Raw genomic sequence first — 24,862 nt, 5'->3', positions numbered from 1 at the left:
GAGAAAGGGTATGTCTGGAAGAAAATTTGTAGGAACCCTTAAAAATGATACTAATTAATTATATTAGATTAGATTATAAAATGTACCTTTCCTGCCAATCGATTGGAGATTATTCCATTGCTAGATATCAGACAATCAGCTAGAGTGGTTTTGCCTTTAAAGAAAAATAAGTGACTTTGTTTAAATACACACACACCAATGGGTTATCAAACTTGATATTGCTACAACCTAGTAACTATCAACAGGCACACAGGTTTCTTTAAAAAATTAATAAAAATACTTTATTAAAAACCAGTTATGGTTACTCAGCATCACCTACATCTGCCTCCCACAAGATATGCCTCTCCACAAAAAAATGCAACCTTAACTGTGACCAAAAGAATATGTTGAAACAACAACAAAAACCCAACCATTACTCCTCATTACAACATGGAAATAAAGATTAACCACTACTATTAAACAATAACCTCCCAAAACAAACACCATTTCAAATTATTTCCACTTAAACAGAAAAATATTTCTTCCATTAAAACATCCAGCACAACACAATTTAAAAAAATCAACTAAAAGAGCCACTATATAGACACTTACCATTTACTACAACACACTACCAATTAAACATTCTAAACAATGAGAAAATATTAATTTCTAACCACTCCACATGATCAAAGTTCCATGTTTTATGTAGAAGCCATAAGAAAAGACAATTTAGGTGGGCAGTGAAAGCAAGACAGGTAAAGTGGAGAAGGTAAATTTACAGTTTTCGGCTTAACTAGGGATTTCCTGGCTTTTATATGGTTGTGTTGGTCATATGTGCACTTGAGTAACGTTAACCAATTTTAAACAAAATTCTTCATTTTCTGGAACATATACATAATTTAAGTTACAGCCAGAGTTCCACAGCCAGCTATTTAAGTAAGGGGGAGGGGGAATATGAATAGCATATCACCCAGCAGTTGTTGAAATGCCCCGTTATTGGCCATTACTGTCCACTTTAGGGGCTATATTGCCTACCACCCCCACCAACACCATAGGACATTGATTGCAGAGGTGCCTTCTAGGAGGACTTCTCACTATCAGTGGCCCTGTGCCTAGGGTCAAATCAGCTCTGAACTGAACCCATGAATTTAAACACATGAGAAATCAATGGTTTGAAACACTTATCTTCAGCAAAATGACAGAAATATTCTTTTCCCATTTAATCTAAACACATAAGAACATATCTCTAAATGATTGCTTATAGCAAAAAGTCCCTCTTACCATGGTCCACATGAGCCAGTATACAGATATTCCTGATACTGGCAGGCTTTTTCTGGAGTCCAATCATCTTCTCCAAACTAGAGAGAACCATGATTAGTTTTTTCTGTGAATAAGGAAAAAGCATTTTATACTAGCATCATAACTCAAGAAATACCTGAATTTTTTAAATGCACACACAAGTGTTTATAGTTTAGTTTATATATAAATATCAACTAAACCTAAACCCATCCGGGGGCAGTACTTAGGTAGCTAATAAATTATGTTTCTATAGCACCAATCACTCCAAATCAGATACCAAAGAGATTTACAAACAGAAAGACAAATTTTCAGTTTTTAATCATATACATTTTTCATGTATTTGTTTATAAATACAACAAATACACAGTGGAAATCTGTCCATTTAAACGGAGCAGAACCACACACAGAATTTAGAGCGACAGTGTAAATTTGGCAGCCACCACTCTTTAAAAAAAAAATATAAGTAAAACAATTCCTGTGGCGACTATAATTGAATCACGGAGCTCTCTTTTTCCAATGTGCTTACTTTGTGCGTTTGACAGCACTCTGCATACCTAATACGTTTGCCTGTTTCCCCAGATAGTTATGCAAGCCCTGATCCCGCAAACAAACAAGCGTGCAACTTTACTCACGCGAGTAGTCCCAGTGACATCCAGCGGGAACACTCAGGAGTAAAGTTACGCTTAGATGCTTGTAAGCTTCATCATGTGCGTCTTGCAGAGCAACAAAGTAGAGAAAATCGTTTTTAAAGAAGAAAAGGCGCAGTGTGAAACCACAACGGCTGTCACGGGGGCTTGGGGAGCACACGTGCAGCACCCAGAGGTATTTGATATTTGTTTATGTTTAACTGATTACAGGTCACACTAACGGTGCCCCTTTCGTGCAAACCCCTCTGGCAAGGAGGGCAACGCAACCGCCAGGGAGACAAGACGCTGCACAGCGGAGTGGGGGGGGGGGGACACCCCAACTCTTATTACAAGTGGCCGGGCCCACCCAACGCAGAAGTCACTGTGGGCCCCCGCCCGCCGTACCGTGGGTGTGGGTGATGAAGAGCCGGGGGGACCCCAGAAGGCAGGGCCGGTGTAGTGTATTAAACACACCGGCTGCTACCCCCCCTGGCCGATCCGGAGATGACCTCTCCGGTGTGAGGCAATTGAGAGACCCCGCAGCTCTCTTCCACTGGGGGCAGGGGGCACAGGCCGGGCCCGCGGGGGAAGGACAGGGCCCGGCTGGTCACTCACCCCGCGAATTTCCGCCTCTCCTCGTGACAGCACAACCAACCGCCCACGAGCGGAAGTCGCTGCGACTACGCGCACCTTTTGTCTCCACCCCCTTTGTGACGACTTACGGAAGCCGGGAGAGGGCTGTTGTAAGGACGCCGGGGCGGTTGCCAGGCGACGGGGCGCTGCCCTGGTTACCGTGGCTCTGAGGGGCGGGTCAGGAGAGCCGGGCAGGCAGCGGTAGCGGGAGGATGAAGGAGAAGCGGTGCCTGTGCGAGATTTGTACCTGCGGGTAAGAAGCAAAAGGGACCTCCGAAAAGCGGCCCCTGCCCCGAGTCCCCTAAGCCTGATCCACTGGGAGACCTAAATCCCCCCACAGGGACCCGCCCTCCCAGGGCCGAACCCCCTTCCCAGGGAACCTCAAACCGCGCCCTCCGCCCCCGTCCCCGAGCAGCCCGGGGACCAGCGCCCATTTGCCTCCGGACCAGAACCCGAACCCCAGCCCCGTAACAGGACCCGAACTTCCTCTGCCCCGGGACCGCCCCAGCCTCCCTGGACACGAACTTCCCGGGGTCCAAAACCTCCTGCCCCAGCCCAGGTGCTGCCGCGCCCCTTGGCTGGGAGTGGTTAACGTTATATACAGGGTTTATAGTTTGGGTCAATGGCTCTTACAAATTGTTCCGGCACCATTGTGCCCCAGGACCCGAATCAGCAAATCCCATCTGGATCCAAACACCCCCTGTCCCCAGAACCAGACTTTTTGGGACCAAACTGCCCTAGGGCCAAAGCCCAAACCTCCTGAACCCAGGGTCAAACCTCGCCGAGCATGCGCCTCACCTATCCTAAACATGAACTTTCCCTCCACACCCCAGATCCCTTGCCTCTGGAGACTGAACCTTTGGGGCCCCAAATCTGCTTTTTCCAAGCAGCCCAAACTGTCCCTACTTCCCTTCAAACACTCTGATACTGTTCAAAGGCAGGTTTCAGAGTAGCAGCCGTGTTAGTCTGTATCCGCAAAAAGAAAAGGAGGACTTGTGGCACCTTAGAGACTAACAAATGTATCTGAGCATAAGCTTTCGAGAGCTACAGCTCACTTCATCAGATGCATGCCACAAATTTATTTGAGCATAAGCTTTCGTGAGCTACGGCTCACTTCATCGGATGCATGTATGTAGCTCACAAAAGCTTATGCTCAAATTAATTTGTTAGTCTCTAAGGTGCCACAAATACTCCTTTTCCTTTTGTTCAAAGGCAGTTTCATTGTGACCCTGTCTAAGGGCATGTGTATTTTAACACTGTCTCTTCTAGACCCAAGGTGGAAGATTTCCCTAAATTTTTGAATGTAGATACAGCCAAAAAGGAAAAAAAAATCTACAGAACATTCTTTTACTGTGGATTAGCCAGCTTGTATACTGCTACTCACACACCCGTATATGCCTTATCTCAAGGTAGCCTAGCATAGTGGTTTTCAAAGTGCGAGTCAAAACCCAGTACTGGGTCGTGGAATGGAAGGCACTGGGTTGTGGTGGCTCTGGTCAGCACTGCCGACCAGGCCATTAAAAGTCCCATCAGCGGTGCTGCTCAGATAAGGCAGCCTAGTTCCTGCCTATTCTGACACTGCGCTGTGCCCCGGAAGCAGCCAACAGCAGGTCTGGCTCCTAAGCAGGGGGCTCATGGGGCTCCTCATGGTGCCACTGCCCCGAGCACCAGCTCCACACTCCCACTGGCCAGGAACCAGTCAGTGGGAGCTGAGGGAGGGGGTTGGTGCCTGCAGGTGAGAGCCGCAAGGAGACACTTGCACGCCTCCATCTAGGAGTCGGACCTGCTGCTGGCTACTTCCGGGGCACAGCATGGGTCCACAGTGCCAGGACAGGCAGGAAGCCTCCCTTAGCACCCCCACTGTGCCACGGACCGGGAGCTGCCTGAGGTAAGCCTGCGCCTCAACCCTGCGCCTCAATCCCCTTCCCCAGCCCTGAGCCCCCCACAACCAAGAGCCCCTTCCTGCACCCCAAACCTCTCTTCCATGGCCCCAGCCCAGAGCCTGCACCCCCAGCCCAGAGCCCTAAATCCCTCCTGCACCCCTACCCCGGCCCAGAGCCCCCTCCCACACCATCAACCATTCATTCCCAGCCCCACCCCACAGCCCTCACCCCCCGCACCGCAACCCTCTACCCCAGCCCTGAGCCCCTCCCGTACCCAAACCCATCATCCCTAGCTCCGTTGTGTCATGGGCATTAACAATTTTCTTCAACTGGGTCACCAGAAAAAAAGTTTGAAAACCACTGGCCTAGCACACCCTTGTTCCAAGGACTCCAGGGGAAAGGAGGCATTTCAGAACCAATTATGCGAGTTCTGACTGCCCAGGAGGACTTCTGAAACTCAGTGGAGAAGGCTTTACAGCTGTTTCATGGTCTCTTACACTAGCAGAGTTGGCATAAAGGGGACACAATACAACTGTGAATTCCTGCCCTTGACTTTTGTTTTAAGCTCTGTGAACTGTAGCCACATTTTACAGCCCTAATATACGTCTACCACTATGGTCTGATTAAGTCTGGAGAAGTAAAAACAGCTTTTTAAAGAAAGTATCTGGTTTCTTTAGAAAAGGGAATTCAGAGACAGGTTTCAACTCTCTTTGGAGTACTGTTCTGAAAAAGGAAAAGAATGTGGGTTCTTCTTAGTAGAAGTGAAATACACATAGACTTTGTCTAGACTAAGAAAAGGTGGTTTTAAAATGTTAATTCATATTTTTAAACACCTTTTTATGTAGTCTAGACTGGGTCTTAAATTTGGATTGTGCCTTAAAGCACGGCCCTACTCTAATGTGTTTGCAGACGGGCTGCACAGCAGTGGGAGCAATTCTGGCTAACTCATCTAGAATTCATCCTGGGTAGAAAACACTGCCACACCAGCTCTTCATCCTTTTTAAATAAGTGCAACATGCTAATCCTTCCCCTGCTCATAGCCAACTCTGCTCACTCTTACGGAGCGGAGCTTGGCCATTGGCTTACTTTCAACCATGCCCTTTAGAAGAGGCCCAATTCGTCATTGTCCTACAGCCTGTTCAAGCCAGTGAAGCTCATGCAAAAGCATAGGTTAGGAAAAAGGCGTCCTACAGGAAATACTACCTCTTCCCACTGTGGGTAATACACTGGAATGCAGTATTACTTACCTCAGAAAATTTCAAAATCATGACTCAGACTTGAAAAAATCATATGATTGGCTTAAAACTTATGAGATTTAAAAATAATACAATTTGGGGTGTTTTTATTTGCATTCAGTATTGGAACTGTTAGGGTTCACATTTTAGCCTCATTCAATCATGAGAGCTAAATGTTTACAAAGCAAGCAAGCAAGCTGAGATTCTCGCATAAATCCTGGATCTGTGCCTTTAAGAAAAACATCAAGTATCGTGAGACTTGTGAAATAAAACCATGAGAGTTGGCATCATTTTGTACAGGAGGCACAGAACCAGCTTTCCCAACTCTCTATCACCTCTCTCACATGCAGGGGGCATTGCAGGTTCCAGGACAAATAGGATAGGCCAGATTAATTGGGGAGGGGAGTTGAGGGGTGGTGGTAACCATAATACAGTGGTCACTTGCAAGGACACAGAATCAACAGGGCATTTGAACACCCCAACCCTGTGGTGGGGCTTCGGCTTTCTGCCCTGAGCCGCAAGTGAGTCTAATGCTGGTCCTGCTTGGCGGACCCCCTGAAACCTGCTTGGGGCTCCCTAGGGGGCCCTGGGTGCCTGGTTGAGAACCACTGGGTTAAAATACACATTACTGAAGGTTTTGCAGTCAATAAAATCTCAAGAGGTTATTGTTTTAGGGAGCTCATTAAGTTTGCTTTGGTGTAGCACTACAGTGTTTCTGTTTTTATGGGAAGACTAGTTGCTTGGCAGTGTTACCTGGGCATTGTGATTGATGTACACACAAGAAAACTATGATATATTGCACAAGTTCTATTTAGCAATCTGCTGGAGTCTTACATACTGTAATTCTGAATTATTTTAGATACATTTATATTTCATTCTGAATATTAAAACAGAGGGAATAATTCTGCTACCTGTAGTTAGGTCCTGGGAACAAAAATGTCAGCCGGAAGGTGTTTCTGTGTCTCAGAATAGACAGTGCATTCAAGGTTAGATTCTGCAGCCATTACCCATACTGAACAACATTTACTCATGAATAGTCCCCTTTAATTCAGGTAGTAAAGTCTTGGGCATTTGTATCCAGAGGTTCTAGGTTCAATCCCCACTGCCAGCAATACAGTCTAGGGTATGGTGTTACAAATGGTGACCCTGGCCCATATAGTGAATTGAGCTTGGGTGGTGAATCTCTGAAGTTCAGGAAGAGCTTCCCTAGGGGAAGTGTGTAACCATCTCACTGTAGTGCTCAGTGGGACTTCTCATGCGAATAAGTGCTAATCACTATAGCTAAGGGTTGTAGGATCTGGCCCTTATTTGTTGAATATTAACATTACTAAGAGTATTTTAAGAATATGGAGAGTAGACACTCTTCTCCCTAGGCTGAATCCCCTTTTCAGTGCCTATTAAAAATGTATGCTTTCAACAACTTTTTCCAACAAATAATTGTGCTGCCAAAAAGATTAGGTGTCTGCAGGGGCTGAGCACAGTCAGCTCCCATCAGTTTGTAAATGCTTAACATTTCTCAGGGTCAGAGTCAGTGCTGGAAACTTTTCTGTATACCAGTCACCACTAAAATTCCTAGCTTCTCAAGTCTAGGATGTGTCTAGCAGTAATATAGGACTGCGCCAAAGTGTACAAATGATCATCTCCCAGTTGGTTTGCTTAAAAGGCAAGTTTTGGTTGTTATTTTTTAAACCAGAAAAATGTTCTTGTAACTGCATTTGTTCAGAATAATGGTTAAATCCTTTATTGCTATCCCTGGAGTATATATCCCCAGACCAACTTCCCAGTTTCCAAGTGATATTTTTTGAGAATGGACCAGGTATCAACTACCAACTGTTCTTGGGATATTTCCATAATAAGAAGCAAACATTTTTATTTCCTTATTTCCCATGGGTTGCAAACGTGCTACGTTATTATTAAAGAAAATGAACCCCTGCCTGTGAACAGAGTCAGGATTCAGATTGCTTGCTTGATATAAAAGTTGTTAACAGTTGGCAAACACAGGATGTGAATTCTGGCCTTCAGGAGCAGAGAATAGCTGTAGTAGTTAGATGATCTCCCAGACTATATCTAAGAGTAATATTTGTTTATAGACAAGAAAGTTGCCCATATACAAGAGTTTCTCCCTATACTTATCTTCATTTTGGTATATAAAGATATAGAACTATTTACTAAAACTTATTTTTTTAGTCAATCTCCCAGTCCTTTCACACTCCCCTCATGCTTGTTATAATTTCCTGAAGAAGATAATAATTTCTCAATAAATGATAGATAAAAGGAAAGGGGAAGTTTGAATGAAATGTTAGATATTTAATACTCAATATATCTAAACTCTTGCAAACCCAACAGAAAATTAAGGATGGAATTAGGGAGTACTAGAGCACTGTGGAAGAGAATGTTTAGTCTTTGTTAGGAAGTCCATCCACTGACAGAAAAGGAAACAGGAAAGATTAATCAAATGGAACACTACAGAACAGTTCACAGGAAAATGGAATAAGCAAGAAAAACCCAGGAGCTCTTCATTCAGCAGGTAAATGGAGACTTTAAATATATATTTTTCAGTTAAAATAATCAGAACAATTTAAAAAATAGACATTCCAAACAGTTAAAAAGAAAACAAACTGGCCTCACTGCAGTGAGGAGTGCCCTATGGGAGGATCCCTGCAGCCACACACAGCCTCATTGACTTCAATGGGGCTCCACTCAGGCACAAATATCTGCTAGTGCAGAATTCCTTGCAGGATTGAGGCCTTAATAACCTTCACAAACACCGTAAATTATGCAATCTTTTAGTTTTTATTATAGGTTTCCTGACATTTTCCTTTATAAAACTGTTTTCAGTTGGATATAACTTTGCCAAATTTTAACCGTTTGGTTTGAAAGTTTCCATGCTGGCTGTCTGCCTCGGGAAGATTATTATTTGTTTGTTTGTTTAATGTAATCAAGATCAGTTTAGCTATTTCTCAGAACGAGGTTAGGAAAAAATAAGTTATTTTCCCATGTTAAAAAATTCTTAGAACCATTTTGTTGAGACATTTTAGCACCTCCATGCTTTAGAGCAGGGTCTTGAAACTTGGCAGGAGGGTCACTCTGGTGTCAGGGATATACCTTTTGCTGTCCCTGTGAAAATAATTGAAAATGTTGCCAAATTATGAGTTTACATATGCTTAGTAAAGACTTGTTAGCGTTTGGCAGCAAAATTCTCCGAATATTCCATTTGTACTGAGCATGCTCCATTCCAGGGCTACAATGGCTGAGCAGGACTTTCCCTACAATAGCTCTACTGGCAGACAGAGACTGCTGTGGTGACGGGCACAAGAACTGAGGGCACGGAGACTGTCTCCTCAGTATTCTCAAACTTCCCACTGTTGGCGCTCAGGCAACAAGAGAAGGAGAAATAGGTTGATTGGAATGCAAAGAGGGTGAGAAGCTGAGCCTATGAAGGTGGAGAATCAGGGAAAGTGAGACAGGGTCCAGACAGGAATGGGAAGAGGAGCTGAGGAGGGACTATGGGGGCTGAGCCAAGGAGTCAAGGGAGAGTGGGGAACTGGGACATGGACCTGGGGAGGACTGAGGGTGTGGCAGTTAGGCACTGAGGTGCTTTTGCAAAACCCACTAAGTGCCTATCTGCTTCTTTAGGCTCCTAAATATCTTTAAAAATATGCCCCATAGTCTCTGCTGAAGTCAATGGAAGTTTTGTCTCCCAGGGGCTTCAGGAGCAGGCCATCTGAAATGACTAATACAGCAGTCCAGAGCTATGTTAACCAATCATAATACATACTCGAGGTGCCTCCTGATTGGCTACAACTGACTTTGGTGAAAACTCTTCATAACCTTGGCATCAGTCAGACAATATATGCATCTTGATTGGCACTACAGAAAATAGATTTCTTTCCAGACTTGTAATTCAATCTCCCACTTAGAATGCAACTTTTTAAAAAAATTGTTACATGTGGGGCTGTATATACATACCAAAAAACTGTCCAAGTATTTCTAATGAGGAATTTCAGAATGTATGTAACAATATACTGATCATGACTACATATTTCAGTAATATAAACATTTATTGTTCCTCAAGATAACAAGCATTTTTTTCAGTCCTCCTTACCCCTCAGGTAAAGAAATCTTGATGTTCAAGAGAAGTGAATGCCTGGTTAATATTGGTGAATTAGATTTGTCTGATATTATTATTTATACAGAAAATCAAGAAAACAAACCCACTCTACCTCCAGTCGCATTGGATGAGTGAGGAGTCCCCTTCTGTCAGTCAAGGGATTGCCCTGGGGATTTTCATACCCCAGTTTCTCCTCCTTCTGATGTGCTGGCAGGCTTCCCCAGTGACATTCCAGAACTGAAGAAAAATAATGGGAAGCCTACACGACTTAGGTTACCTAGCCATTTTGCCCGGAGCATCCTGGGTGAATATCCGTAGTGATGTGCTCCCATAATGGAAATTAATTAGCTAGGTAGGAAAATTTCACTCTCAGCCTTCTATTCAAAAAATAAGGTTTAGGACTTTAAACACTTTCAGATAAAGGCTTGCAGTGTGTGAAAGGATGAAGGGAAAAGGGAAAGGAGGAAAGAGAGAGACAAGGAGGAGGATGACATGCTGACTTATCTTTAATGTTACAATCCAACCCAACATCAAACTGATCATCTAGCAGCACCAGAGGCAAATGCAGGCAGGAAGGGAGGTTACATTTCTTCTGACTGTGCAGGTATTCATCTAGCTGTTTGGAGCACTTTGAGATATTTGCAAGAATCTAACTATGTAAATATCATAGATGAGGCATGACAGTCACAAAAATTCTCTTTATAGAGTCTGTTGTCCCCTCACTCTATCTGTATAATGCTCATTGATGCTAATGTTTCAAAGTGTTGTCCTTTGGCAGGCAGATACACAGTATACCTCTCACAATAGTAGTCAATCCATGACACAATTATAAAGGACTCTGAGGAATCAGCAAAAACAGACAACCTTCTCTTTGCACATTCACACAAGAGAATAACTACTTGCTAAAGATTAATTTTGCTTTTGTCATGAAGACTGGATTTCCACATTCCTCAGTTTACTAGTTCTACTTAAAGAGTTTCAATGGGACGTTTCTTTGCCTATAAATCATGTATGTTCCCCCCAGAATTATTTTTCCTGCCAACACTAGGGAACTCAGGTCATTTAAGCAGCAGAATAGTTTCAGTAATCTAGTGTCCAAATATAACTTCTTTCACTCAGATGGTGATGTTTACCTTGGCAATTAAAAACCTTATTGAGATATTTATTTTGTTTATAAACTCTTAATGATTTAAAGTCTCCTAAAGGAGACTTTTCATATAAATCTTATTCTATGGGAGTGAATGCTTTAGAAAACTCTCAGGGATGAATCTTGTTGGCAAGAGAAAACAAATTATGTGCCAGATTTTTGGCTGATGTAAGTCAGCATAGCTCTGTTAAGTCAACGGAGCTACACCATACAAGCTGAGGTGCTCGCCCAAATGGTGTCTATTTAAATTTTTTGAAATTTATCTGTTAACATGTTATCTAAGCAATAAATTATCAGTCTTGCTCATGAAAGGAAGAAAACATAACCCACCAGAGCTGACATCAATCATTCATGAGTCAGGAACACATGCACTTCAAAGTACATTAAAAGATCAATAACTCTAGCATAAAAGATAATGATGAAGTGTAGGTAACACGTTTGTAGGCAAGACACATAAATCAGAGACTCAAATAGTTCTCAATTAGCCAAATTATAAGTAACATATTTCATTAGTCATGTCCCATCCTTTGATTGATTGGTTCTCAACAGATATTTAGAATTCAGATCTCATTCTCCACTCTCTCTCTCTCTCTCTCTCTCCTAAAAGTTGTGATTTGGTTGTAATCATTTCTAGAAAGATAGTCTCTTAATGATAATTTTTTTATTATCATTTGGGTTAAACCCCAAACTGGATTTGTCAGTTATCCAAAGCCATGAAGTATATTCTCAGAGGCTGATTCCCATTTACATTAAGGCCTCCTTGACACTGCCACTTATTCCCATTTTCAGTCCTCTTTACACTGCCAGGACAATGTAAAAAAGCCTCAGTGTCAATGAGAATCAGGCCTTGTATGTTTTTTGTGCATATCTTTTATATTTCACACTTTGTAAGACCTATTCTGCTACCATTACTTACTTGATAGTACCTTACTCCTGAATAGTCCCCATTAAAATCAAGTAACTGTTTGTATGTTATGGGATTATTCAATCTGAGGTAACGATTTTGATTTATCAGAAATAATGGAGTCTTACGCAGTCATGCATAATTACTTTTTGCTAGAGATGCCTTGGCTCTCTTTGACAAAAATAAATTGTCTTGGCACATTTTGATCATTCAAACACTGATGGACTCCATTTAAATTTAATTCATTATAATCTTCAGGGTCCTTCAGGAGGAAAGTATTTTTCTAGTGGATGTTGTTTCTGCATGTAGCAAGTATGATAAGTGCAGGAGATATAACATGAGGGTAGTGTGAGGGATGTTGCAGAACAGAGTACAGAATATAGAGACAGCAATAAATTTGTGTATGAATCTAATGATATCAGAACAGCCATTTGGAATAGATAGGCTTCTATCAACTTCACAGTCCATTTTATGGTCATAGGATTTTAATAAACATAAATTTCATGATTTCAGCTATTTCAATCAGAAATTTCATAGCATTGTAATTGTAGGGGTCCTGACCCAAAAAGAAGTTGGAGGGGATCACAAAGTTATTGTAGGGGGGATTGCAGTACTGCTACCTTTACTTCTGTGCGGTTGCTGGTGGCAGCACTGCCTTCAGAGCTGGGCAGCCTGAGAGCAGCGGCTGCTGACCAGGATCCCAGCTCTGAAGGCAGAACCGCCACCAGAAGCAGCACAGAAGTAAGGATGGCATGGTATGTGTGACAGGTTGGATCACAGAAAGCCCCTTGGGAACTGCCAACTTGTAAATTCCACCCTATTCAAATTATGACCTGATAATTGGTAATGGTGTTTAGATGATTTTGTTTATTGTTCGTCATTTTGGTTTGTAAAGAACAAGTAGGCTGCCATGTTGGACAACCTTCTTGTTCCCTTCAGGAAAGAAAAGGCGGGAAATCTAGTAGCTAGTTGCTAGTTACATTCGCAAAAGTCTCGAGACTACTTCTGCCCCTGCTTTCCTGCCCTGGCAGCTTAGGACTTCAGTGCCCTGCCTGGTTTGAGCCAGACCTGCTAGCCTGCTGCAAACCCAGACCCAGGTCTGAACCATGTCCCCTAACAGCTGTAGACTTAACTGAAAACAACTTACAGAAGTGTTCCTGAATTTAATACTCAGATGCCCAACTCCCAATGGGGTCCAATCCCCAAATAAACCCTTTTTACCCTGTATAAAGCTTATACAGGGTAAACTCATAAATTGTTCACCCTCTATAACACTGATAGAGAGATATGCACAGCTGTTCCCCCACCCTCCCAGGTATTAATACATACTCTGGGTTAATTAATAAGTAAAAAGTGATTTTTATTAAATACAGAAAGTAGGATTTAAGTGGTTTCAAGTAGTAACAGACAGAACAAAGTGAATTACCAAGCAAAATAAAATAAAACATGCAAGTTTAAACCTAATACAGATACAGATGAATACAGATAAAATCTCACCCTCAGAGATGTTTCAATAAGCTTCTATCACATACTGGACACCTTCCAGTCTGGCACAATCCTTTATCCTGGTACAGCCCTTGTTCCAGTTTAGCTAGGGGATTTCTCATGATGGCTCTACTCCTTTTTCTGTTCCACCCACTTATATATCTTTTGCATAAAGCAGGAATCCTTTGTCCCTCTGGGTTTCCACCCCTCCTTCTCAATGTAAAAACACTGGGTTAAAGATGGATTCCAGTTCAGGTGACATGATCACATATCACTCTAAGACCCCAAGCCTTCATTCCTCCCAGCCTGACTCACAGAAAAGCCTGCCTGCAAACAGAGCCATCCACAGTTAATTGTCCTGGTTGATGGGAGCCATCAAGATTCCAACCCACTATTAATGGCCCACACTTTGCATAATTATAATAGGCCCTCAGAGTTATATTTCATATTTCTAGTTTTAGATTCAAGAGTGATACATTTATACAAATAGGATGACCACACTCAGAAGATTATAAACTTTGTAATGATACCTTACAAGAGACCTTTTGCATGAAGCATATTTTAGTTACATTATATTCACACTCATCAGCATACTTTCATAAAATCATATATAAAGTGCAACGTCACGGTATGGTATTGCCACTCTTACTTCTAAACTGCTGCCTGCAGAGCTAGGCCTTTAGTCAGCAGCCGCCACTCTCTGGCCACCCAGCTCAGAAGGCAGCAGTGCAGAAGTAAGGGTGGCAATACCATACCATGCTGTCCTTACTTCTGCATTGCTGCTGGTGGGGTGTTGCCTTCAGAGCTGGGTGCTCGGCCAACAGAGCTCTCCAGATGACCAGCTCTGAAGGCAGCACAGAAGTAAGGGTGACAATACCATGACTCCCCTGCAACTCCCTTTTGGGTCAGGACCCCCAATTTGAGAAACATTTGTCTCCCCTGTGAAATCTGTATAATATAGGGTAAAAGCACACAGAAGTCTAGATTTCATGGGGGAAGACCAGATTTCACACTCCGTGACGTGTTTTTCCTGGCTGTGAATTTGGTAGGGTCCTAGGAATAGGTATTGTGGTTGGTGCATGGTTTTCTGAAATAAGGTGATGAAAAAGGTATGAGGATGCAAAAATGAAGCTGCTATCTGTGTGAATATTATGCTGTTTGTTTCAACCTCTCTTGGGCTGTATGCTTAAAATCCATGTGATAAGTGCCTCTTGGAATGAACAATTTCTGATGGCATTTATAAATCTGATAGCCTGTTTTGTTAACTAGCTTTTGATAGTTATATATAGTATTTTTATATTTCCTCCTTAAGATGATGTTTTTAGTTGTGAAATCTGGAGTACATGCTGTACTTTGTGAATGAATATTATACAGCATAGATGAATCCCTGGAAAAATTCAGGGTGGGTGGAGCTATGTGATCAGAAAAAAACTTTCTCACTTCCCTTTTAATCTCTTCTCTTCCTGTTTTTCCTTCCCTCCCCTAGTGCTTTTCGAACTGCTCAGTTCATAGTTAAGTGGTGGGATTGTGACATCAGAGGTAACTCAACCCTCTCTTCTCTCCCTCCCATTTTTCTCTGCTGCTGCCATGCCATCAGGTCGCAGTTAATGGTGGGATTGGGACATTAGTGATAAATAGGTGACATGGAAGTATTATCTTTTACAGAACTTTCTACTTTATTGTGCAATTTTCAGTTTTTATTGTTATCCCTTTGGTAGACCAGTTTGATTGAAAATAAATTGGTAGCTTGAGGCTCAAACAGACCATACACTCCATATGAGGCATCTACTGAGACTGACTTGTTATGTAAGGTTATTTAATTAACCATTTAATCTAACTAGTGAGCTCCAAAATCACATAGCCCAAAGTGCAACTAAAACTAGCTTTAGGGATTTCCAATCACAGGTCATTCCTTTCTCTGTTTCCTTTTTTACTTTTCTCAGCAGGAATCCTATATGCCTGTTTCTTTAGTCTATTTAATTTTTTATTTCACTTGAATTCAGTTTTTTCTTCTTCTTAGTATCCAGTGCTAGCCCATTTTTTCTGCAGGTCTTCGCTCTGTTCTTTGAATGTCTAGTTTCCTATGGTTGAAGTGTATTTTTATCTAGTAATTGACATACACTTTTGCCCTTCCAGATCTTGTCACTGTGTCTGCGATTCTTGTACAGCCTTTCATTAAGTTCACTTATTCACCAAGTAACATTTTATATTTGGTAACCTCTCATTAGCTTGTACCTGAACCAGTGCTGGAATTGAGCTAGCAGATATAGGAGGACCTACTTTCATTTAGTCTGTCCTCTAAAGGAGAGAGAGGCTCGCATAATTCAGTGCACATACACAAAGCAAATTAAGAAATCTGACCATTCATTCTTGTTTAATGAGTCTTCTCTTTGCCAATGGTTCATTCAATCAAATCTGAAGAAGTTTTTTAATAAATATTTCAAGAGACAGAAAGCACCACTAGTTCCTGTAATAATGTTCTATACAATCCGGCTGCATTTTGTATATAAACTGTGATTGAGATTAATGGAAGATGATTCTGAATCACATTTAAACTAAGCTCCTTTATCCTGCTAGCGAGGTGTAAAGAAGCTCTGTATAAATGACAATTAGGCCCAATGTGTCTAACCTCGCTTACCTCATAAATGACAATTAGGCCCAATGTGTCTAAACCTTAACCTGTATATTATAATTTCTTGCAAATCATATCCCAAAATTACTAGGGTTAAATAGTAGAAGACATAATACAGTATATACACCCAATAACAAAAATAAAGCCAGTACTTTTGGGGGATAGAGAATTTCAGAGATATGGGTGTGAAAAAAATAAATTGAGATGAGAATTGGGGAGGGATAGATTCAGGAGATTTATTCTAGAGATCTGGAGCTGCAGTTCAGAACGCCATAGTACCAACTGTGATGAGATTGTGTAAAGTAGGGAGGTGACTGGCACTGTTATGAGAAATGGTGAAAGACGTATTGAAATACACAGGGAGAAAAGGAATGAGGAAAAGAGAAAGGGCAAGATATCAGAGAAGTAGGGACAGGTATTAAGTTATTGTTACAGATTAGGGAAATAATAGCATGAAAGAAGGAAGCCAGTGCTTGGCAGAGAAAAGAATGAAAGGAAAGAGTGAGTTGGGTAGGTGACAGATTAACATGTAGAAGACTGACAGCTATATTCATCCTCCCTATTCTGTACTAAGGATGCGATAAGTATTCTTTCTTTCTGTGCTGCTGTGGCCTATGCAGTGCTACATAGATGGTAACATCTTTCATAACTACAGAACAAAATAATTTGTTTCCCTTTCACACTCAAGAAGTGTTCTAGATGCAAGATACCTGTGATGACAATCCTATTTCTCTTGATATACACTCAGAATATTTGAGGTGTGTTTCCCATAGATAAAAACTATTTGAAATTATCTTGTTTCAATTTCTTATATAGGTGCCATCATTGCCCTCATAAATCCATAAGGATTTATGATACTGGAGGACAAGCTTGCCTCACGACAGAATACGTGGACAAATATCCCCAGTATGGCAATCTCCCTCCACCCCAGAGTCTAAAACCAAAGGAGGAGTACCAAGCACATCATGGAAGAATGGAAGGAATCACTACATTTAAGTAAATATTTTGAAGCAATGTGTTTTGGAGCTGATGTTATTCTACAGTGTCCTCATATTTTTTCATTTAGGGAAGACAGCTCTGTTTATTGGAATCATTTTCCATTGTAAAATAATTTGATTATTCATTCTCTTCAAGGATATATATGCATAAAGTTTGAGTATTGATGGCACAAGTCAATCACGTTTTAGAGTTGGCAGATGGCATGCAAAGGAATTTTTTTTTTTGTCCTTTGGGGATTCATTTTTATCTCTAAAAAGATCTGAAAGGTTTTTTGTGGTGGGGATGGTTTTTCTGCTTGTTTTATACATTAGAAATCCAGATCTCACCAAAAGTCAGTATCTGTGTGCTGAAACAGTCTTTTGCATGCAGATATTGTACCTGTTTGGGTGCCCAATTATCCAATGTCCACATACAAAAGCAGTTACCCAGGAAAATGCTGGATCCTTTTGCTTTCAGTTCTCCACCTGCACTGTTTAAATACTTGGCCCTGAATGAAGTTTAATTTTTTCCCCTGGGTTCTGTCTACTTACTGGTTGATCACTTTTTATATAACTGCATAGAAGTTTTTCAAGTCAGATAAGGTATGAAACAATACTGAAAACACATTTATTTTTATTTATAAGAGTTTAGAAATATGAATATTTGTTAAATTATGAATAAAGGTAAATTGCTGTCAGGTTTGAAAAAGGGATTCCACCACCTTCACATTCCAGACTCCAAATATCTGTTGAATGATTGTTTTCTCATTGTTGATCCTGTGATGTTGATGATGCTGATCCTAAATCAGCAATTGCTTTCAAAGAGTTAACATTTTAGTCCTTCCACAGTGGATGTAGTTTTTGTTAAGTTTCTATATATGGAAAAAATGTCACAAATGTCTCAATCAGAAAAAGGTAACATTGTGAAGCAGTACTGCATGTTTCTCCTTTTCAGGTCTGATTATCTTCCATACGATGTTGTAAATCGACCTCTTCGGGTACAAGAAGAGTATAAACCAAAACCCGGAGAGATTGATTTTGGAACTACATACAGGAGAGATTATAATCCTCATAAAATACAACCAGTGACATTAGTAAGACCTTTAGAAAGAAAACAGATTAAGGGAGGAAAATTAGACACCATACCAACCTATCAAGGTAATTACATATGCCATTTTTAAAGAGAGAAACAGCCACAATGATGGTAGTATTCTGAATTGCCATATTGGAGTTGAGGTTTGATTTCTGACTTTGGTCTCTTACTTTCTGGCCCAGTAGGTGACAGTAGTGAAGAGGGAATACCCTATGTTTATCAGCAATGGATTCTATTAATTTAAGAATTAACATTAATAGGCTCTGAAAGAGAAGCCCTCTCCAGGTTTTACCAACTGGAAGGAGGTTAGATTGTGGCAGAAGTATAGGAAACCAGCTAAGGGAAGGAGAGAGAAACTTTGGGTTCTAATGCTAGTTATAATCCAAGCACATCTTCAAGATACATTTGGAGAAAATTGTAACTCCTTTGGTAAGAAAGATTATTAAACAATGTCAAATAGAAACATGTTAATATTATTATGGACGCAATGTGCCAAGAGTCTCGCTTTCCTGCTTTGCTGCTGGACTTAATTGAGTTCACAATTACTGTTTTTCTACATAGACTGATGAAACAAACTTGATTTCAGATTCGTGTTTACTATATACTTGGTGTAGCATTCGGCTGATGACCTGTTTCAACAAGATGATCTTCTGTTACTTATTGATGCAACAGTTCCTAAACAGCCTCCCTGTAGATTATCCTGACAGGTTACCTTGGTATACAAATAATCTTTTACATATGAGATGTTGTATTTAATAATTTGATTGTAGCACATCTGATCTACAATCCAGATTAAAAATATCTGAATGTGGATTATGAGCTATGACCTATTAGAGCTACCTGCATGAAAGGCAAGAGATGCTCTGATGGTAAAGACCAAGGACTAGAAGAGAAAGATCTTAAGATGCTGAAAATCAGGTGAGGCCACTCAGAGTAGGAAGTTAGAAGAATCGGGGTAGAGTTGGTAGAAGCGAAGAGCGCGTAGTGGCAAAAGTAGAGGTAGTAGAAAGAATTGGGCAGCACTAGGTCTGAGGGGAAAGAACATCTTTGATAACAATATTATTATTCACCAGCTTCTGTACACTTGTAATTTAAGATGTCACCAGCATCTGTCACTAAAATTATTGTTCATAATTCAGTCACTTTTTGTTTATATGTATTTCATCCACAGTCCTGAGATAAAATGCAGATTTTTGCAGACATATCCTCTATACAGATATTTGTGTACAATAGAAAACAGAAATCAAATATGTACATAGAAAATATTTCTTTTTTTCTAAAAGAAATAAGCATCTTGTGGTACCAGGTGGCATTTTATTGGCTGTTTGGTCTATTTCCATAGTAGCAGGTAAACAGAACTCCTGTATGTAATAGTAAAACAGAATTATCTTTGTTACTCAAACTCAACTCTTTTGATCAAAAGGGTTGGTGGGGGAAGAAATTAGATTTTTTAATATGGGACAGCCACAAATCAATAATAATATCTATAATCTTTCTTTCTATCAAGTATTGTTTTTGTCTTAAAGATGACTATAGATCATGGGAAGTTCAAAGAAGGGAGCCAAATAAATTGGGACACACCTATCATCCCCCTATAGAAAAGTTTGGGAATTCTACTACATTTCAAGATGACTTTGTTCCTAGGGAGCTGAACCCCAGACAAAGCTTTAAGCCTCCAGGTGTGGCCAAACGTTCAGATGTACCTTTTGATGGTGTTACTAATCATCGCAGTTCTTACATCGCTCATCAACTGGAACCAAAATTTGTAAGACCAAAGGAAGAATACAAGCCAAGCAGCCAACCCTTTGAAGATCTCACAACCCACCGGAATGATTTTAAAAGGCTACTTGGAGAGTTTACAAAAAGCTGCAAGCCTGAATACACTAAAGTTGGGTCTAATGCTCACTTTGATGGATGCACTGAATTCCGGGATCGTTTTCAGCCATGGTCAGTCTCCTTGCCTGAGGCTCGCAAGATAAGAGATTATGTTCCACCTCCAGGTAATATGGATTTACACTCCACAAGCCATCTTGATTATGTTCCACATGTGATCTGTCCTGTTGCCCCCATAAGACCAGTTTCTTATGGAAGAAGAAGTAATGTCCCTTTCCAGGGGAACACCACAATGAAGGAAGACTTTCAAGCTTGGGCCAGCTGTCAGCAAGAAATTATTAGAAGACATCAGGAAATTCCAAAACTTACTGGAAAATTTGATGGCTTGACCACATTCAGGTCTCACTATATACCACATGAGATAATTCCAGTTCAGAGTTTCAAACCTCTACGTGTTGTAGTCCCTAGTTCAGCTCATTTTGAAGATGAAACCATGTATCGTACAGAGTATACTTCAAAGAAACAAGAGATCTGCCCAGCAAACTATCCATCTCCTCCAGGATACGTCTTTGTAGATACAGATTCTCATGGTCACAAGTTCTTCTGCAGAGTTACTCCAGAAATCAATACATTTTCTCAGTCAAATGATAATCATATTCCAAAAGAAATAGCTGTTACTTCATAATTTTTAATTTTAGTAGTTTACATATTTTAAAAAATGTTTAGAATCCTATAGCTTAATTTTTTTCCAGGCTAAACCTCAGTGACAGTTGGCAAGTACAAGTTATTACTGTAATTTTAAAATTGTTAAATCACTTAAACTCATTATAGCTTTTTTTAAAAAGCTGGGAATGATTTTATTACAAGATTGATGAAGATTAGGCAACTTTAAGATGCATCTGAACATTTTGTGTGGAATCTGTTCTCTCTAATTATGCATTTTACAATTACTGTGCTTTTCAGTTTTTACTGTCTTCCAACCCAAGCACATACTATGTACATTTAAATGAGATTATGACTTGCTGGAAATCATTTTGGAATCACTGAATCTGCCCACACTACTTTTGAAACGTTTTAACATGGCGTCTGTGACCAGTATGGAAAAGGATTTTTTCCCCCTGGAAATCTTGATAGCCAAACTGCATTACAAACTAGCCTTGCACATAGCCTATAACATAATTATAAAATAGACTTCAGAAAACAAATACCCTTTTTATGCTGGTCCAGGAAACTATACTAGGACATTGCTAATAATAGTCTTTAACTTAGCTATTATTAATACAGTTTCAGCCTACTATGGCCAGAGCCTAACGGTGAGATTCTAACTTCTGATGCATGGTACATATTGACCATATAATAAAAAAGATAATCTGCTAACTTTTGCATACAAATGCAATAGCAGATTTTTTTCCGGGACACAAAACAGAGCTGATTTGACATTGGTCCTTAGTTTCCCAGCTAAAGAATTTTAACGTGTTTCAAATAAGTAGACGAAACAAATGGTTTATTAAGATAACGTGTGTGTGCATATAGGAGATGTTAAGCATTATTTCAAAGTATTATCTCAGTTTCAGTCATCATGTCCAGGATTTACAGTGATCTCTTCTTACAATACTTATTTAACAATATTATGTTGTCTTATCACTTTCAGTATGAGTGTCAGTAACTTATAAATATATTATCTTTTACTCATTATATAGGAAAGCCATTTTAGCTTTGAAGTGTCATGTATCTGTATGTATACCAAATCTCCAATAAAAGGACTGAAATCAAGTACAGTATGATGTTGAAAGCAGGAACTGAATCACATGAGCTCCACTCAGAAAGGCAGAAAAAGAGACCTGGACTGCTGGAAATGCTTGTTTTGTATAACTGTTACAGCAGGCTCCCACTGTTCTTACAAGAGTGGTTGTTTTTAAATGTTCTTGTTTCTCTTTGTGCTGTGTCAGTTTGCTTTACTCTAATTGAAAAATCAAGTCAATTAATTTTTTTTAAAGTTCATACATGTTTTCCAGTTTATAAAGAGATATTTTGGATTGGATTTTTCATTAAATGTTTAGGGCTGGACTGGCTTGAGTAAGTAGCACCATATAGCATTGCTGCCCCAGGAGTGGGGCAGGGACTGAATTCTGATTTAGTTGCAGTTATGTCCCTGGGGAGTATTTAAGTGCTTTGCTTCCCTGACTGGACACTTCCCTGAATCAGAGTCTGACCACTGAGTCCTTTTCATTTTTATTTAGCAGATCTCAAATTTCTTAGCTCCACTATAGATATATTGTCCTGATATGCATTTTCTTTTCTTGTCTAAATAATTTAAGGAAACTCATATGCTGACTCTACCAGCTACTCCCAGATACAAAAATGTGATGATAAATACTGAGGGGAAACAGAAGAGCAAATTCAAATAGGTGTAATAGAGTTTGAAGCAGGTGTATTTGGAGATCAGGTATTTGGGGGGGATTTTTTTTCTCTCTCTCTTATGGCCCTGAATACTGCTTCTAAACTCATTATTTGAAGGATGGAGTGCCTAGGGTGGGGACCCCTACCCATGGGAACCCAAACCCAAGGGCAGGGACCCTTTCCCTTGGGAACCCTAACCATAGCCCCAAGTCCCCTATCCATAGCAACCCTAACCCTAGAGCGGGGACCCCTACCCCTAGGAACTCTAACTCTAAGTGAGAGATCCGTACTCAAAGGAACCCTAACCCTAGGTAGGGGACCCCTATCCACAGGAACCCTAACCCTAGCCCCAATTTCCGTACCCATATGAACCCTAAATCTAGCCCCATATCCATAGGAACCCTAACCCTAAGGTGGGACACCTACCCTTAGGAACCCTAACCCAAGCCCCAAGTCCCCTGTCCATAGGAACCTTAAGCCTAACCCCAAATGCCACACCCATGGGAACCCTCACCCTATGGTGGGACCTCTACTCATAGCAACCCTAACCCTAGGGTGGGGACCTCTACCCATAGGAACACTAACTCCAACCCCAAGTCCCCGACCCACAGGAACCATAAACCTAGGGCAGGGACCCCTACCCATAGCAATCTTAACCTTAGGCCCAAGTTCCCTACCCACAGGGACACTAACCCTGGAGCAGGGACTCCTACCCATAGGAACCCTAACCGTAGGGCAGGGACCCCGACCCATAAGAACTCTAAGCCTAGGGCTGGGACCCCTACCCATAGGAACCTTCACTCTAGCCCCAAGTCCCCCACCTATAGAAAACCTACCCCTAGCCCCATTCCCCTACCCATAGAAAGCCTAAGACGGGAACCCCTACTCATACGAACTTTAACACTAGGTTGGGGACCCCTACCCATAGGAACCTTAAACCTAGCCCCAAATCCCTAAAATAGGAATCCTAACCCTAGGGCGGGGACTCATACCCATCGAAACCATAACACTAGTGCTGGGACCCCCTACCAATAAGAACTCCTAGTACGATTTGCACCCTCCCAGTACAATTTGTTCCTGCCTACTGCAGACTACCCCCCACCCACCCCGGGCCTCAGCTCACCCCACTGAGTGTAGTCTGAGCCCAGAGAAGAGTGGCTGTGCCACGGGCAGGGCAGAGGAGAGACTGGACCGTCCCTCTGCACACCAATGCCTTGACACAAACTGGCAACAGATATGTAAATATAAACATTTTCTGTGATGGGGATGTGATGTTGGATTATGAACTAAATTCTCTGCCTGCTCTCTTCTGGGTGGGGGTTTTTATTTTCTTAAAGGTAAAAACAAAATTCAGAATATATTATCTTAATATAGTTGACTTAATATATCAACCACAATTGCCAGCTTTCACACAGTAAATAAGCACCCCGACTTGCACAATAAGCCAAAAATCAAGTTAATCCTATTTCAAAACAAGGCCAAAACAAGCCAATCCCTAAGAACCCCAACACTCTATGTGATTAGATCCCCCCCCCCCCGACATACAGTCTGGGACTGTGGTGGGCCTGCTGTGCATTCCTGACTCTCTCCACCCCTTGCCTCTGCCTGCCCCTTGCCCCGGCTTGCCAGGAGCTGATAAAAAAAAGGAAGCAACAAGCTACACCAAGCCACAAACTATAAGCTACACCAAGCAACAAGCTACAAGCCAAAAAATTAGCCAGCAAGCAACTCACAAGCCAATTAAGCCAAAAACAAGCCCAATTTCTGTGTTTTTTTGCAGGTTTGGCATGTCTGATATCAACATGTTAGTGCCCTGTTTTGTTAATCTTGAGATAGCTGGTATCAAATGTAAATTATGTTATCTTATAATTTTTACATCATTTTATCATGGCTTACTAATACTCTGCTAAACATGACAAATGGTGAAACTGTAAGCATGCAGTTTTATGTTTGATGTGCTAGCTGCAGCAGTTTGTGCTGTTCCCAGGGTAGTGCTAATTGAACCAATGCAAATTTACAGAGATGGCCTTGCAGAATTGGATGTTACACAAACTGGGCAAAATACCTACGTTAACTTTAGCTCCACTGAAAACAGAAAAATTGTAATTAAACATCCACCTTGGGTTTATGCAGATACTATGGCACAGATCAGATCAAATCAAACAATAAAATCTCACCATCATTTTCACTATGCTAGCAGGCTCTAATTTAATTATCAGTCAATGGGGAGATTAAGTGAAAAGCTCAATACAGTTGTACATTGAAATAGAAAGAATAGGAAAGGGGAGTATTAAAAGGTTGTGAGTGTGCTAACCAGGGGTAGTCAATAGGCAGACCGCGAGCCAAATCCAGACTGCCAGACACTTTTGAACAGACCCCCGAAATCTTTTTAGTTACTTATCATCATTATTGTTTTTTATTATTTTCTTTGGTGTCTGGATCTCCACTACACCTTGACCAAGAAATGTGGACCTTGACAAAAAACAATTGACTACCCTGCTAACTATAGTGCTAACTATGCTCCTTTTCTGTGAATCCCGGGAGAGAGGGGAGTGAGCGAGGTGAGAAGTGGAGAGCGAGTGACAGAGGGAGGGGGCACAGGAGTGAGCAGGGGCGGGGCCTCAG

The 24,862-nt window shown here is 41.1% G+C and overlaps 2 protein-coding genes across 7 annotated transcripts in view; one reads left to right on the top strand and one right to left on the bottom strand.

Moving 5' to 3' along the window:
• The window catches only part of EFL1 (elongation factor like GTPase 1), a 158,799-nt gene extending 156,180 nt beyond the window's left edge, over positions 1 to 2,619 (bottom strand). Inside the window, exons 1-4 of one of the 4 annotated variants that reach the window (XM_038420081.2) lie at positions 2,520 to 2,619; positions 1,911 to 1,991; positions 1,261 to 1,363; positions 87 to 154 (exon numbers count right to left, since the gene is read on the bottom strand). In XM_038420081.2, coding sequence (XP_038276009.1) covers positions 87 to 154; positions 1,261 to 1,351 — 159 coding nt within the window. In that variant the 5' untranslated portion in view covers positions 1,352 to 1,363; positions 1,911 to 1,991; positions 2,520 to 2,619. Of the gene's footprint in view, positions 1 to 86; positions 155 to 1,260; positions 1,364 to 1,906; positions 1,992 to 2,309 lie in introns of those variants that run through there. The other 3 variants (XM_038420080.2, XM_038420082.2, XM_043494408.1) reach the window with 3 other exon arrangements.
• SAXO2 (stabilizer of axonemal microtubules 2) lies at positions 2,598 to 21,878 on the top strand. Of its 3 annotated transcripts, XM_043494409.1 has the most exons (5): positions 2,726 to 2,790; positions 8,002 to 8,182; positions 16,751 to 16,930; positions 17,867 to 18,069; positions 19,531 to 21,878. In XM_043494409.1, exons 3-5 carry the CDS (start codon positions 16,908 to 16,910, stop codon positions 20,520 to 20,522), a joined length of 1,218 nt encoding a protein of 405 aa, XP_043350344.1. In that variant the 5' UTR covers positions 2,726 to 2,790; positions 8,002 to 8,182; positions 16,751 to 16,907; the 3' UTR covers positions 20,523 to 21,878. The 3 variants fall into 3 exon arrangements, with proteins under 3 accessions (XP_038276012.1, XP_038276013.1, XP_043350344.1); XM_038420084.2 differs by lacking the exon at positions 8,002 to 8,182 and having other exon boundaries at positions 2,598 to 2,790; XM_038420085.2 differs by lacking the exons at positions 8,002 to 8,182; positions 16,751 to 16,930 and having other exon boundaries at positions 2,598 to 2,790.
• The last annotated feature ends 2,984 nt before the right edge of the window (positions 21,879 to 24,862 follow it).

This window comes from Dermochelys coriacea, chromosome 10 (assembly GCF_009764565.3).
Source record: "Dermochelys coriacea isolate rDerCor1 chromosome 10, rDerCor1.pri.v4, whole genome shotgun sequence".
Taxonomy (NCBI): Eukaryota; Metazoa; Chordata; order Testudines; family Dermochelyidae; genus Dermochelys; species Dermochelys coriacea.
The sequence above is the reverse complement of the archived record's forward strand: the minus strand, read 5'-3'. Positions and strand labels throughout refer to the sequence as shown.

Bases quoted from the DNA above. Each gene is read 5' to 3' on its own strand.
- SAXO2 (XM_038420084.2), top strand. From the start codon at position 2,750: ATGAAGGAGAAGCGGTGCCTGTGCGAGATTTGTACCTGCGG. The intron at 2,791-16,750 runs GTAAGAAGCAAA...TTTCTTATATAG, and splicing joins TGCGAGATTTGTACCTGCGG to GTGCCATCATTGCCCTCATA. The intron at 18,070-19,530 runs GTAATTACATAT...TTTGTCTTAAAG, and splicing joins CACCATACCAACCTATCAAG to ATGACTATAGATCATGGGAA.